The sequence below is a fragment of the Phyllobates terribilis genome, unplaced genomic scaffold (genome assembly GCF_046119375.1).
Source record: "Phyllobates terribilis strain yellow unplaced genomic scaffold, ASM4611937v1 Scaffold_2__4_contigs__length_985480577, whole genome shotgun sequence".
NCBI classification, from domain to species: Eukaryota; Metazoa; Chordata; class Amphibia; order Anura; family Dendrobatidae; genus Phyllobates; species Phyllobates terribilis.
The window spans coordinates 685,004,565-685,020,301 of NW_027362762.1; the positions used below are offsets into that span (position 1 = coordinate 685,004,565).

At 42.4% G+C, this 15,737-nt stretch overlaps 1 protein-coding gene across 4 annotated transcripts in view; it reads right to left on the reverse strand.

Annotated features, from left to right (window-relative positions):
* Nucleotides 1-15,737, reverse strand: part of RASSF5 (Ras association domain family member 5) — a 269,843-nt gene that overhangs the window by 5,502 nt on the left and 248,604 nt on the right. For all 4 annotated transcript variants that reach the window (XM_073670687.1, XM_073670686.1, XM_073670689.1 and 1 more), the window contains one exon: nucleotides 3,193-3,308. In XM_073670687.1, the coding sequence (XP_073526788.1) occupies nucleotides 3,193-3,308 (116 nt within the window). The remainder of the gene's footprint in view (nucleotides 1-3,192; nucleotides 3,309-15,737) is intronic.

Sequence of the window (15,737 nt, forward strand, 5' to 3'; positions counted from 1 at the left end):
AGAATCATATCAGGTTTTTATGACTGACAGCTGTCACACAATAAAAGACACATTTTTTTGTAAAATCTAGTTTTTGCATCGCCATATTTTGAGAGCTATAATTTTTCCATATTTTGGCCAACAGAGTCGTGTGACTGCTTGTTTTTTGCGGGATGAGTTGACGTTTTTATTGGTACCATTTTCAAGCACGTGACATTTTTTTGTTCACTTTCTATTCTTATTTTTGGGAGGCAGAATAAACAAAAACCAGCAATTCAGGAATTGTTTTTTTTTTTAATTTTTTTATTCTGTTTCTCGTGTGGTAAAATTGATGAGGTAGCTTTATTCTTCGGGTCAGTACGTTTACAGCAGTACCACATTTATATAGTTTTTCTATGTTTTGGCGCTTTTACATAGTAAAAGCAATTTTATAGAAAAAATTATTTTTTTGCATTGCTTTACTCTGAGAGCTATAACTTTTTTTATTTTTCGGCTGATGGAGCTGTATGGCGGCTTGTTTTTTGCGGGACAAGATGACGTTTTCAGCGGTACCATTTTTATTTATATTCGTCTTTTTGATCGCGTGTTATTCCATTTTTTGTTTAGCGGTATGATGATAAAGCATTGTTTTTTGCTTCGTTTTTTTTTTTTTTTTACCGTGTTCACTGAAGGGGTTAACTAGTGGGACAGTTTTATAGGTCAGTTCGTTACGGACGCGGCAATACCAAATATGTGTACTTTTATTGTTTGTTTTTTTTTCAGAATATTTATTGATGGATACATTATATTTTTATTTTTGGTGGATTCTTTTTTTAATTTTTTTTTTCGATTTTTACCTTTTTTTTTTTTTTTTTTTTTTCACTTTCTGACACTTTTTTACTTTTATACTTTATCCCACTATGGGACTTTCACTTTTTTTATTCTGATCGCCTGTATAGCATAGGGATGGAGCACCATACCTGTGCTATGCAGGCTGTCAGCGCACTGCTCATGACCAAAATATCTTCTTGCTGTCTGGTGACCCGGATGTTGTCATGACGAAATCGGGTCGTCATGGCAACTTCCGGGAAGCCGCGGCAGACAGCGATGGAGGCCGGAAGAGGAGGTGAGTATTGCGATCACCTCCCCTTGCCACCGCAATGCTGCGATCGACTTCGATCACAGCATTGCGGGGGTTAATGTGCCGGGAGCGGTGCGTGACCGTTCCCTGCACATAGCACCGAGTGTCAGCTGTGACAATCAGCTGACACCCGGCGGCGATCGCGCCCGCATTGCCTGTGTGCGCGCGCGATCGCAAAGACGTACTAATACGTATCAGGCTCTTAAAGCCCAGGGCGCAGATACGTATTAATACATCTTGGGCTTTAAAGGGGTTAATGAACCTTTCCACATGACTTAGAATAAAAGCTAAACCTGAATGTAAATTTGCAGACACGTGTTTCGGGGTGTTGCCCCTCGTCAGTGTGAAGTATGAGATCTGATTTGGCTAGGTGAGCGCCTTAAGACTGTGATCTAAGGGGTAACGTTTCTCCTTGTAGAGAGTATCAAGCCAGGCCTTTGAAACACACCCAGTACAGAGTGATTGACATCTCCCAGGATAAATATATACACCTGTTCATACTGGGAGGGTGTCACTGTGTATTGGGTGCATTTTCAGCTGTGACTGCCATGCTGGGAGGATGTCAGTCACTTTGTATGGGTCATGGTGACGGCTATCATTCTGACTCTGACATGCTGATGGAATGGCTGAATGACTGAAGGTAACTGAATCGCTTACAAGGACCCGAATCTTTAAAGGCTAACTGATGAATAACGACAAAAGGGACAGCTTTTATCAAAACACGATTAGTATTTGATACCCTGCAGCAGCATGGCCCCAGCTTCATAGACAAAAAGCTGCAGTCAAGGTTTCCGCAATCATTCCTCCCAAACTGTTTATATCGTCTTTGAAACATAAGACAATCTATATCTTTACTTAAAGATCACCTGTCACCAGGTCAAAGGTTGCTCATTTTTACTCCTATCGTATTCCCGCTCCACTGAGTATGCCATGTTTTATTTTTTTTTTTTTTTAAATCAGCCATATAGTTCCAGAGATATGATCCTTTTTAATTAATGCTAATTTTTATGGTCTTTATCAAGTGGGTGTTTTTCACATGAATCTCTGTAGCCCTGTCTTTACACTGGGCTGTATTATTACACTGTAGGCAACACTCTCTTAAAAAAAAAAAGCACTAAATTAAAGGCGGATTTTTAAAAAAATACCCAGGGAAGCAGTGGGAATAAATAAGAACAATAACTGGGTACTTTTGACCTGGTGCCTGGTCTTTTTCTTTAAGCAATCTTTTGTTCTATTACTGAAAAAAAATGTTTTATTCCATATACCAAAAAGGCTTGATGTACTTAGGGTGTGTGGAAGCAGTACCTGAGCCTCTGCCTGCCTGGCCCTATTCCCTGCCTAGCACTGTCGTCATCTGCTTGACTGACAGCACTGTAGCTTCACTACACAGCCAGGGAGCTTTCAGTCAAGCAGAAGAAGGTGGTTCTAGGTGCAGAATAAGCCCAGAGAGGGAGACCCAAAGCACTTCAGCCTTATTTGTATAAGAACTAAAACATTGTCTTTTCAGTAATTTAGCAGTGGATTGCATGAATAAAGATATGGACTTCCTTGTGTTTCATAGACTTATATGCACATATAAGCAGTTGGTGGAGGGTGGAACATGCTGACAGATTCCCTTTAAACATACCACCTAATGTGAGCGCAACATCATTTAAAGAAAGAGTCCCTGATCCCAGTGATGTCACTTACTGGGCTGCTTGCTGTAGTTTTGATAGATTCACTCTTTTATCAGCAGGACATTATCACTTGAGGACTAGTAAACTTGCTGCCATGTAGTCCTCCATATTCATTATATCTGTATAGCTGTGTCATCACTACTGCTTTGTGCCTATGCACAGTGAACACAGAAAGCTGCCAATCAGTGATGTGGGTGGGTTAAACAGAGCGCTGCATTCAGAAACCTGGTAGAGCTTCAGCAGATAAAACTGATTTTATCAAAACTGCAGCAAGCAGCCCAGTAAGTGACACATCGCTGGAATCAGAATCTCTGCCTCTACATCATTCTGCTCTCAGATGGGGTAGCAAAAATTTAGAGATCAATTCTCTTTAAGCTCGCAGTCACTGAAAGAGATGTTTCTATGGAAAATACTCACTTGAACTTCTCCGGTTTCATTTTCCTTTAGTACAAAGCTGAGCTTTTCAGTTTCTGGTCCAGCTAAAAGCCGCAAGTATAGTGGATGCTCTGTTAGCGCAAGCTTCTGAAAGAGAACTGGAGAATCGCAAGTGTTAAACCTTTGTAATGACCAAAATGCATATTCTACAACTGAAACAGCACATACAAATATAAGCTGTTATGACATTTTATCAAAGTGGGGTATTTTCATTTTTGACATTTCACTAATAAATGCTCATTTTAAGACTTTATTCAGACATCCATACCAGGGTCACATTATTACCAAAAGGCCAAAATCTCCCACGGTTCAAGTAAACAGCCATGAACTACTCCTAAAAATACAGCTTCATTACAGTCATCTGAATGGGGTCTTTTGCGCAGCTAAAATACTGCTGCCGCCTTCCTGCTACATTGACATCCTCTTCTTAGTGTCCTACTAATAAACACACTTGCAAATGTATACGTTACTGCAAGAATTAAATCACTCTAGAATAGCCATTTGAGAAATGATTTTTACACAAAACCAAAGGTTATAAAGAACTAACGTGGTTGTAGCTTAAAAGATAAAAGGGGAAAGCTGCTCACTATATAGAAAAGTACATTATAAACCTGGGGTGGGCAATTAATTTTCCCACATTAGAGACCATAACTGTTGCGGAGGGCTGAACCATACGTTGAAATTAATTATGTTCAATATTAACAATAACTTATTACTATTATTTGATATTCATTTTATTGCTTATTATTGAGGAGATCAAAACCATATAATTTACATATTTTTATAAAAAGCAGTAAATCATACTGCCCCTGTAATACTGCCTTTTTAATATGATCAACGGTCCCCCCCCAAAAACAGTATGACGTCCCCACATCCCACACACATTATGATGGTCCCACTGCTCCCCACACAGTATACTGCACGCCACAGCCACCCATACACAGTATGATGGCCTCTACAACACCGCACACAGTATGATACCCCCACAGCCTCCCAAAAAGTATGATGCCAGACACAGTATGATGGCCCTCATCACGTTATGATAACCTGATCACATTATAATCCCGACAGCTCTCCAACACAGTATGATGGCCTCCATAACCCCTAAAAAATTATGATCCCACACACAGAGAATGATGACACCCATGCAGTATGATCCCTTACAGCTCCCTATATACAGAATGATGACCTTCACAATAGCCCACAAAACACAGCTACCGCAGCCCTCCAAAACAGAATGATGACGACCACCACAGCCCCCCCAACATAAAATGATGACCCCCATGGTGTGATCCCCACAATCCCTAACAACCCACCAACACATTATGATGTCCCTAACAAAGTATGATCCCACACAGTCCCCAAATGGAGAATAATGAGCTCCACAGTATGATGCCCACATGCCCAAAACACATAATGATGGCTCCACATATGCCCACCAACCACGGCAAGGTGACCTCCCTCTGATGGGTCCTATATTACTAAATATGCCACTCTGAGACTATGAGCCTACAGTTATATGGACAAACATGTCTCTACTGGGCTATGAGCCTACAATTTCAGTGGGCAAGTAAAACTGATTAAAATCACCTCTGGGTTAATGAGAGGAGTGCAGAGTCAGAAAAGAGTTGCAATCAACCTCCAAAGTAAAGTATAGTAAAAAACCTAACCAACACATCTTTAGTGTGAACATGTGTCAGCTACAATGCAACTGTAGGCTCAAGGTCCGAGAGTGGCATATTTAGTAGGATAGGGCCCATCAGAGGGAGGTCACCTTGCTGTTGTTGATGGACATACATGAATTGGCCAATTTATGCGCGAAGAACCTTTTTTTGTAAGTAAATTTTATTGAGTAACAATACAGTCCAGATTTAACTTTTCCAGTGTTTTCATATATTTTGACCCTTTTATAGTGCTACTGTGCTTTCTCCTTTTGTATATTATCTAGTCGTTGCTGCTGGCACCAGTTCACACTAAAGATGTGCTGATCAGGTTTTTTTTTTTTTTTTTACTATAGAAGGCTCCACATATGCCACCCACAAGTGAATAACAAACAAATACTACGTCACCTCGCCCCTGGCGCGCTGCTCCAGTCTTTGTTATACACAATGAGGCACCAGAGCAGGCGTGATCAAATAAATGGTGTCATCATGCCTGTTACCATAAGACTCTGTCACACATCTCCCGGCTGCATCGCCGCTGACCTCCGTGCGGCAGATGAGCCGCTAACGGCCGCCATCTTGTTCTGAAATCCCACGTCGCTGATTGGCCGTGGCCAGACCAATCAGCGACGCGGGATTTCCTGGACGGACAGACAGACGGGATAAGCCGATTATATAGTAGATTTTATTCACCAGTATCTGCATCTAGATACTGGTAATGTTGAGATGCTGGATAGAGGAGGGGAGCACGGCCGCGACTGTTTACCCAGGTTTACTGTAAACCAATATACGACTATATTTTAATTTAAGTCTGATTTTAGGTGATTGCAGCACCAGTATCTCGAGTGGTTCAACTGAACAAGATTTCAATTGAAAGATGGAAGGGGGCAGGGGGGGTGTTAAGATTTTGCAGCAGCATGGCCTAAAGAAGATCTTACGCTAAGTTTTCCCTCCAAATGAAGGCCCAATCATGGCTAAATTAGTTCCAGGTAAAGTATTATTCAGATATCAGTATTTTTTTAGGCACGCAAAAAAAATGGTACCAGTGTCATCAGTGTTCTGTCATTGGTTCATCAATAATTTTCAAATATGGATAAATAAATTACAATGCTTCTATTATTCATTGTCATATTAATCATGGACCCATGGTTTTGTATTTGCGCTTTTAATCCATACTACTGGAAAAACATGGACATGTGAATAGTCCCATAGACTATAATGGGTACGTGTTCTATCCAGGAAAACATGGATAGAATATGTACATGCAACACTGACATCTGAATGAGACATTAAAGAAGTTGTCCACTACTTGGACAACTCCTTGTGATACCCCACGCTTGGCCCCGATGAAATAAAAACACCTATGCTCAACTCAGGTGCTAGCGCTGTTCCAGTAGTGTCTGCACTCGTGGTCCCGCGGCTCCCGTGCTGTTGTTGTGACACGTCAGCCCGGCGCCCAATCAGCACTGGCGTCACTGTCCCCGCCTTTGGACAAATTGAACATGAAGTCTGGGATCAGCTGCAGACGGACTTCATCTTCATGTTCTATTCGAAAGGAGGCAGACACAGTGACACCAGCTCTGATTGGGCACCGGGATCATACAGTACAGACCAAAAGTTTGGACACACCTTCTCATTTAAAGATTTTTATGTATTTTCATGACTATGAAAATTGTACATTCACACTGAAGGCATCAAAACTATGAATTAACACATGTGGAATTATATACTTAACAAAAAAGTGTGAAACAACTGAAAATATGTCTTATATTCTAGGTTCTTCAAAGTAGCCACCTCTTGCTTTGATGACTGCTTTGCACACTCTTGGCATTCTCTTGATGAGTTTCAAGAGGTAGTCACCGGAAATGGTCTTCCAACAATCTTGATGGAGTTCCCAGAGATGCTTAGCACTTGTTGGCCCTTTTGCCTTCACTCTGCGGTCCAGCTCACCCCAAACCATCTCAATTGGGGTCAGGTCTGGTGACTCTGGAGGCCAGGTCATCTGGCGTAGCGCCCCATCACTCTCCCTCTTGGTCAAATAGCCCTTACACAGCCTGGAGGTGTGTTTGCGGTCATTGTCCTGTTGAAAAATAAATGATGGTCCAACTAAACGCAAACCGGATGGAATAGCATGCCGCTGCAAGATGCTGTGGTAGCCATGCTGATTCAGTATGCCTTCAATTTTGAAAAAATCCCCAACAGTGTCACCAGCAAAGCACCCCCACACCATCACACCTCCTCCTCCATGCTTCACGGTGGGAACCAGGCATGTAAAGTCCATCTGTTCACCTTTTCTGCGTCGCACAAAGACACGGTGGTTGGAACAGATTTCCACTGGTCTAATGTCCATTCCTTGTGTTCTTTAGCCCAAACAAGTCTCTTCTGCTTGTTGCCTGTCCTTAGCAGTAGTTTACTATCAGCCATTTTACCATGAAGGCCTGCTGCACAAAGTCTCCTCTTAACAGTTGTTGAAGAGATGTGTCTGCTGCTAGAACTCTGTGTGGCATTGACATGGTCTCTATTCTGACCTGCTGTTAACCTGCGATTTCTGAGGCTGGTGACTCGGATAAACTTATCCTCAGAAGCAGAGGTGAATCTTGGTCTTCCTTCCCTGGGGCGGTCCTCATGTGAGCCAGTTTCTTTGTAGCGCTTGATGGTTTTTGCAACTGCACTTGAGAACACTTTCAAAGTTTGCCTAATTTTTCGCACTGACTGACCTTCATTTCTTAAAGTAATGATTTCTTTACTTAGCTGCTTTTTTCTTGCCATAATACAAATTCTAACAGTCTATTCAGTAGGACTATCAGCTGTGTATCCACCTGACTTCTGCACAACACAACTGATGGTCCCAACCCCATTTATAAGGCAAGAAATCCCGCTTATTAAACCTGACAGGGCACACCTGTGAAGTGAAAACCATTTCCGGTGACTACCTCTTGAAGCTCATCAAGAGAATGCCAAGAGTGTGCAAAGCAGTCATCAAAGCAAAAGGTGGCTACTTTGAAGAACCTAGAATATAAGACATATTTTCAATTGTTTCACACTTTTTTGTTAAGTATATAATTCCACATGTGTTAATTCATAGTTTTGATGCCTTCAGTGTGAATGTACAATTTTCAAAGTCATGAAAATACAGAAAAATCTTTAAATGAGAAGATGTGTCCAAACTTTTGGTCTGTACTGTATGTCACAACAACATCATGGGGAGATCGAGTGCGGACACCGCGGGAACGGCACCAGCATGGGAGAGGAGTATAAGCTTTTTTTAATCGGGGCCAAACATTTAGATCAAGAAGGGGTTCTAATAATGGACAACCCCTTTAAGGGAAGATCCACTCTTCATCTTCTTTGTAACCCATCACATGATGAAGAAGAGCCCAGCATAATTATCTTAACTGGGCAATGAGATTGTCCAATCATTTTTATTTTACATTTAGAATATGTAATAAAAAAAAAAACACCTACCACTGAAGATGAAATGCATATGGAAAAGAAGCATACCGTTAAGTTAAAAAAATAAATTCTTGAGTTTCTTCCTTCTGGATTTGATTTCTGATTTATTAGAATCACTTGTTCCTATGTGATGGTGGTGCCGGCCTCCTGTTGTTGGATCCTGCCGCTTGTAAGCTACAGTGCACCCACTCACGTATTTCTCTCTTCTATATTTCGCCCACACAGGTACAATTACTGTTCCTCTTCCGTGTTGTTCCTTTCTCTCCATTGACTTATCAGCACACATAACGTTATATGACTAATGTATTCCAGTGCCTAAGCTTTTGCTGCCAAGATGATTGATCAAAATAATGTACAAATTTCAGCATAAAAGCTGGTCTCGTGTTGGAACGGAAATGCCATTAAATAGGTTCAATCTCAAATGGAGTTTGCAACTAAAGGGTTTTATTGGCTACCCAAACCCGAGATCTGGATGATTTGTTCCCAACTACTCTGTACTTCGGGGTAGCTGGGAGTAAACTAACAAAGTATTGGTGGATATTATCACTATTGGGACTACAGCTTGTATCCTACCTGGTGCCAAATCTGCAGGACACAGAAGCTGTTGGCCCTCAGCATGTTGCAAGCCACAATTAACAAAGTTCCACACTTGAGATTCAAAATAAGTCTTTTTATTTCATCATGTTGAAAACTTGTTTTAAAAATTTCTATATGACATTATTAAATGACAGAGTTTTGACATATGGTAGTTAGTTAGTAATTCTTGTTCTCAAGAACTATTCCAGTTTGAAATAAGCTGGAATTCAACAGATGTTATATGGCCATTTTTATAGCATGTTTTTAAAATGATGAAATAAAAAGATGATGTATTCTTAATCTCAAGTGCAGAATTTTATTAACTAGTAATTTCCCTTGTGTTGAGATTCTTCTAGTCAGTGTCTTGCCGTGGACAAATCCCAGAAACCAATTAATATAGGGCGTCCTCTAAACAGCCATGATGTGTTAGGCATCAGAAGAGCAATGGCACTGAAGCTAGCCAGGATTAGTTGCTAATTGCGATGCCATCCAGCTTTAGTGCAGTACTTACAAGCTCAATACAAAAGTACGTGTGTAATGCAGGGTGGGGTGGCAGCCGTGGGCGAGATGCTCATCTCTTAGGCCCCGACATGTTACATGAAGGTGGGGATCCTGGCTGGGTGCGTGGACTTGTGCTGTGGGGACGCGGTGCCTTTGCAGGCCGCATGTAACCGATGACTTGGGTTGGTCTGGACCAGATATTTGATAGTTCAGTGAGGGAGACCACTAGTCAAAAATAGACTTTTTACCCAACGATAACTTTGCAGGGATTTTATACAGTAGATAGCAGGTACACAACTTGATCAACGTTTTCCGTACATTACGTAGAATTTTCCACACACCGTTTCATTTCCTTCCTCTTTACTGGCTTGTCCTCCATCTTCAACTTCCTCTCTACTTCACCACAACCCAGCTCAGTACTACAGTCTAGTTTGCAAGAGTCCTATTCTCATCATCTTTCCCCTCTAGGGAACTACAGGTGCAGCTCACTAAATTAGAATATCATCAAAAAGTTAATTTATTTCAGTTCTTCAATACAAAAAGTGAAATATAGCGTCATTACAAACAGAGTGATTTCTGTTAATGTTGATGATTATGGCTTACAGCCAATGAAAACACAAAAGAAGCTCAGTAAATTAGAATACTTTATAACAACAGTTTGAAAAATGCTTTTAAAATCCGAAATGTATGTTCAGTAAATGCCCTCAATACTTGGTCGGGGCTCCTTTTGCATCAATTACTGCATCAATGTGGCGTGGCATGGAGGCGATCAGCCTGTGGCACTTCTGAGGTGTTATGGAAGCCCAGGTTGCTCTGATAGCAGCCTTCAGCTCGTCTGCATTGTTGGGTCTGGTGTCTCTCATCTTCCTCTTCCTTAACTTTTTGATGATATTCTAATTTAATGAGATGCACCTGTATATTGCCAGTATGGCCGGTACTTATCTTCTCTGTCTGTGAAGCTCTGGAACTCCCACCTGGGGCACTCTCCTCGTCTTACGTACTCTGTCCCGTTTAGGCCCATTACCTTCTGGAGTCCTAAACTCTAGGTCATACCGCTAGGCTTCCTAACCTAGGACCCATCCCTGATCAACCACTCTGTTCTTTCGATCACTTCTGTCTCGTTCTCTCCTCCAGGATCTTGCTATCCCCCTCTCTCGTTAAGAACACCTAAGTCTTGTGGCACTGCTCACATCAGACCTTAGGTCTTCTTTCTACACACTCGGGGCCATTTCTAACATTCTGACTGGAAACTACCTCTGTCCCTTCAGCTTAGCCTCTCCCACTCTGGGCTGGTCCCAACCATTATATCTTTCCTTACTGTCAAACAACACACACTGTTAACACAAGTCATAATTCACATAACATTACACTTGTTCTTCAAGGGGAAAACGCAGGCAATATGTCCATCTCCTTACACCTGTGTAGTCTACCAGTTATGGCCAGTGCCTTTGGCAATGAGCAGTAAACAAAAACTGGAAAATATGAGAATTGAGGTGAAATGTAAGAAATTGTAAATTGATAAAGTGCTTATTTTTACAAGCACTATCCAACAATACTCATCAATGAAGATTTACTGCTTGTTTGGGACGTTTTGGTTTATTCTTTCTTGATGTCTTTGAAAGCTCATTTTTGCCCGAATACTAACATGATTACATTGGATTTTAATGACTATAGGAAATTGTCCGTGTCCTATCGAAGGGGTTTTTACAATGTATTTTATTTAAATTTTAACCAATTGGTTAGAATAACAAACGGAGCTAAACTCGCCCTCCGCTTCTCCTGCACCAGCTCCTCTTTGCTGCTTCAGCAGAGGTGTCCACACTTTAACTGCGCTGCAGCCAATCCCTGGGCTCAGCTGCTTGTGCCATCTACCTCAGTCAAGCCGCTGAGGCCAGTGGAAGCCTATAAAGCAAAAAAAAATGAATTCCTAGAAAACCTCTTTCACATCTCATGAAGACAAGCTGTGTTATATGTACATCATGGAATGGTGGAAGGGTGTTCTCCCACTTGCTACGCAACTCCATGAGCCAGGGATGAAGACCCTTTAGCAGCAGGAAGAAATGTCAACCAAGGAGCCCTTGGCCAAGGTCTTGAGACATGGCTGTGCAGTGATCGGCTATTGGACTTCTATATTTTATAACATTAGCCTGTTAGAAGTAATATCCAGGCTAAGATCTAGTAATATTTGACTAAAATGCCTGAGTGATCTTATCTGTATTTTTCATCTCAGAGGGCACCTGTCATTATGTAAGGAACTGATTATAGCATGTATTAGGAGACAGAGCTTCTGTAATGGTGCATTTAGATGAGTAGATAATCGCCGAATGAGTAGGACATGAAAAGATGCCGCGATACCAGACAAACGAGCAAAACGCTTGTTCTTTGGGTGATTGGATTGTTTATGCTGGCAAAAAAAAAATCATTATCATCAGCAGATTACTCTGTGTAAACGGGAACTGCTGCTGGTAATATTGTACTATATAGGGACAGAAATGTCATATTAGCGATAGTTATGTCCCCATCGTTATTCGGCAGCCTGTGTAATCAAGTGCCAAATGATTAGAAAACAGTCTACCGATGCCGCTCATTGAATGGCCTGAAATCAGCCATTAGACTCCTGCATCCAGTAGGGGAGCCAGTGCCTGTGAATCACATTACAGTCATTCCTGCTAGATATAGGAGCTGGTGACAAAGCAGGACCAAGGCCATCCATGCTGCTATTTAGAAGCAGAACCTGCTATGCAATGAATACGGGAAAACATTTATTGTGCACACCTCTGCACTAAAGAGTTTTTCTATATAATTGAAGATACGCTTTAATTTGTTATAACCACCTCTAAAGTGTAATGGTGATTGGATTTTTCTTAAATATATCTTCTTTGCAGCCTCTTTCTTGTAACAGAGGCCTAAACAGATGAACACCAGTGCAGTGCAAAGTCTTTTGTATAGCAAGCTGGATAGTTTGATAATTAAAAAAAAGACAACATTTTTGCTAAATGAAGGTAAAATTACTGCTGATGCTTAAAGTGAACCTGTCAGCAGGATTTTATTAAGTAAACTACAGGCAGTGTCATGTTGAGGCTGCTGCACTGATTAATATGATACCTGAGGTGAAGAAATCAGTCTTGTGGTTCTTGTGTAATCAGTGTTTGCAGTGTGGACAGGTCTTATCTTGCTGATCTGGCCTAAAACACCAAGGAAAGACCCTGCCTATAGTCCTGCCCCGAAGCATGAGCATATCATGAACTCAAAACTGCAAATACTGATTACACAAGAACCACAAGATGGATTACAGACAATGTTGGGGGGAAAAGTTTTCATAATGATGGAATTCCAATAGCCTTTCCTTTTTGTTCTGCATAGAGATAAGCCACTGCCAGAGAAGTCTTTCAGTGGCTCTGTTCTAGAGAATGCAGAAATGCTTAGCTGAGTCGAGTGTTCCTGTGTATGAGGTATTTAAGAGAGATACCTGTTTGCCAAATTATCATTTGGCCAACACGTATCTAATGTGTAAGGAGGTCTATAGATATAAAGGAAAAATACATAGCATATGTATTCCATTTGCTTGCTCTCTCTTTGCTTCTCCTCAGAGTTGGTGACATATTTCCCAATCCTGGACCATCACAGTTGAGACCCCCCATTATTTCTCCCTCATATCAGTGCACACCCGCTAGAAACTACAGCAATCTCCCAAATATAAAACCCAGTTCCCTGACCCCCACTCCGCAGCTCCCTCTCTCCGGAGCATTTTGGAACACCTGTTCCATCCGTAATAAGCTCCACATCATTCATGACCTGTTTACCTCTCACAACCTATCCTTCCTGGGCCTCACCAAAACATGGCCGACACCCTCCGACACGGCCTCCCCAGCTGCACTGTGCTACGGTGGCCTTCTCTTCACCCACACTCCTCACCCTGGCAACAAGAGGAGTGGGTCTTCTCCTTTCTAACACCTGCACCTTCAACCCAATCCACCCTCCCTTATCTTTTGAAGTGCATTCTGCCCATATCTACTCTCCCTCCAACCTCCAAATGACCCCAGGGCCCGGCCACTACCTTTATTGACCAATTCTCCACCTAGCTTCTACACACTCTCTCTGCTGACATTCCCACCATCATCATGGGTCACTTCAACATCTCCATTGACACCCGCCAGTCGTCAGCTTTTAAACTCCTCTCATTTGCATCATCCTTTGGCTTCACTCAGTGGGCCACCCACTACAGCCACCCACACAGACGTACATACATTAGACCTCATCTTCACCCACTGCTGCCCCCTATCTAACCACTACCTCACTTCTCCCTCATTCTGAACACCATCTACTTATAGTCTCTTCCCTGTCCTCTTCACCTGCCGCCCAAGTCCAGCATCTAGCTCACCCCTGCAGAAACTTCACACACCTAGACACTCACAAACTCTCCAAATCCAGTCTACCGCTGTCCTCCATATCAGGCAGCGCCACTGTTTTCTTCACTGCCACACTCACATCAGCATGGCAGAGTGTGAAGAATCAATAGACAGCCCTGGCACACCAACCTCATTAAAAAGCTTCAGCAAGTGTCCAGGATTGCAGAGCGGCACTTGAAGAATACACATTCACAGGAAGACTTCACTGCATTCAAACAAGGAACTTTCACATTCAGGTCGGCCCTCACCTCTGCTTAACAGGCCTACTTCACAACCCTCATCTCCACTATCCCACAACCCCAATCAGTTATTCAACACTTTTAACTCCTTCCTCCGCCCATCACTGCCCCCTCTGACCTCCCTCATCTCTGCCGAACATTTTGCCTTACACTTCAACAACAAGTTCAACCAAATCAGGCAAGTCTTTACTGCTCAACCACCACTATGGTATACTATGTATACCAGACCACTGCCCTCCCCCACTAACTTTCCTCCCCAGCATCAATGAAGGAGAGCTTGCTCATCTCCTCTCCAACTGTGCACTTGACCTCATCCCACCTCCTCCCCAACCTCACCTCCATGCTTATTCCAGCCCTAACCCATCTCTTCAACCTATCATTAACTTCTGGTACCTGCCCTTCTGCTTTCAAACATGCCACAATTACACCTATCCTGAAGAAGCCATCGCTCGACCCGACCTCTACATCCAGCTATCGGCCCATATCACTGCTTCTGTTTGCCTCCAAACTCTTCGAAAAGCACGTCCACACTGTACTGTCCTCCCACCTCTCCTCTAACCTACTCTTTGACAGCCTTCAATTTAGCTTCCGCCCCCACCATTTCAACGAAACTGCCCTAACCAAAATTACTAACGACTTACTGCCAAATCAAACAGACATTTCTCTATACTCCTCCTTCTAGATCTGTCCTCTGCCTTCGACACAGTCGACCTCTCCCTCCTGCTACAGATCCTTTCTTCCATTGGTATCACAGACCTTGCTCTCTCCCAGATCTCCTCATACCTCTCTAACCGCACATTTAGCATCTTCCACTCCCACACTACCTTTTCATCCCATCCTCTCAGTGTCTGAGTCCCTCAAGGCATTGTCTTTGGACCCCTACTCTTCATAATCTATATCTTTGGCTTAGGACAACTCATAAAGTCCAATGGCTTCAAGTACCATCTATACTCTGATAATACTCAGATCTAATGATCTGGCCCAGACGTCACCTCTCTGCTGTCCAGAATCCCGGAGTGTCTATCAGCCATATTCTCTTTCTTCTCCTCTCGCTTCCTAAAGCTCAATGTAGACAAAACTGAATTAATCTTTCCTCCATCGCGCATATCTTCCATACCTTATCTATCACAAAAAATGACATCACGTTTTCCCCTGTACTTGAAGTCCGCTGCCTCAGGGTAACCCTTGAGTCTACCTTTCCCTTCAAACCACACATCCAAGCTCTCTCCACCTTCTGCCGAATTCAACTCAAAAATATATCCAGAATCCGTCCTTTCTTCAACTCTCAAACTACTAAAATAATAGTGCATGCCCTCATCATCTCCTGCCTCGACTATTACAATATCCTCCTCTGTGGCCTTCCTGCTAACACTCGCACCTATCCAGTCTGTCTTTAACTACACTGCCCAACTAATCCACCTCTCTCCTCCTCCACTTATCCCCTCTGCAAATCCCTTCATTGGCTCCCAATTCCCCAGTATATCAAATTCAAGCTGCTAACACTAACCTACAAAGCCGTCTATAATCTGTCTCCCCCATATATCTCTGAACTAATCTCCTGATATCTCCCACCATGTAATCTCCACTCCTCCTATGACCTCCTTCTCTCTTAAACACCCAATCACATGCAAGACTTCTCCTGAGTATCTCCCATCCTCTGGAATTCTGTGCCCCAAAACATCCAATTA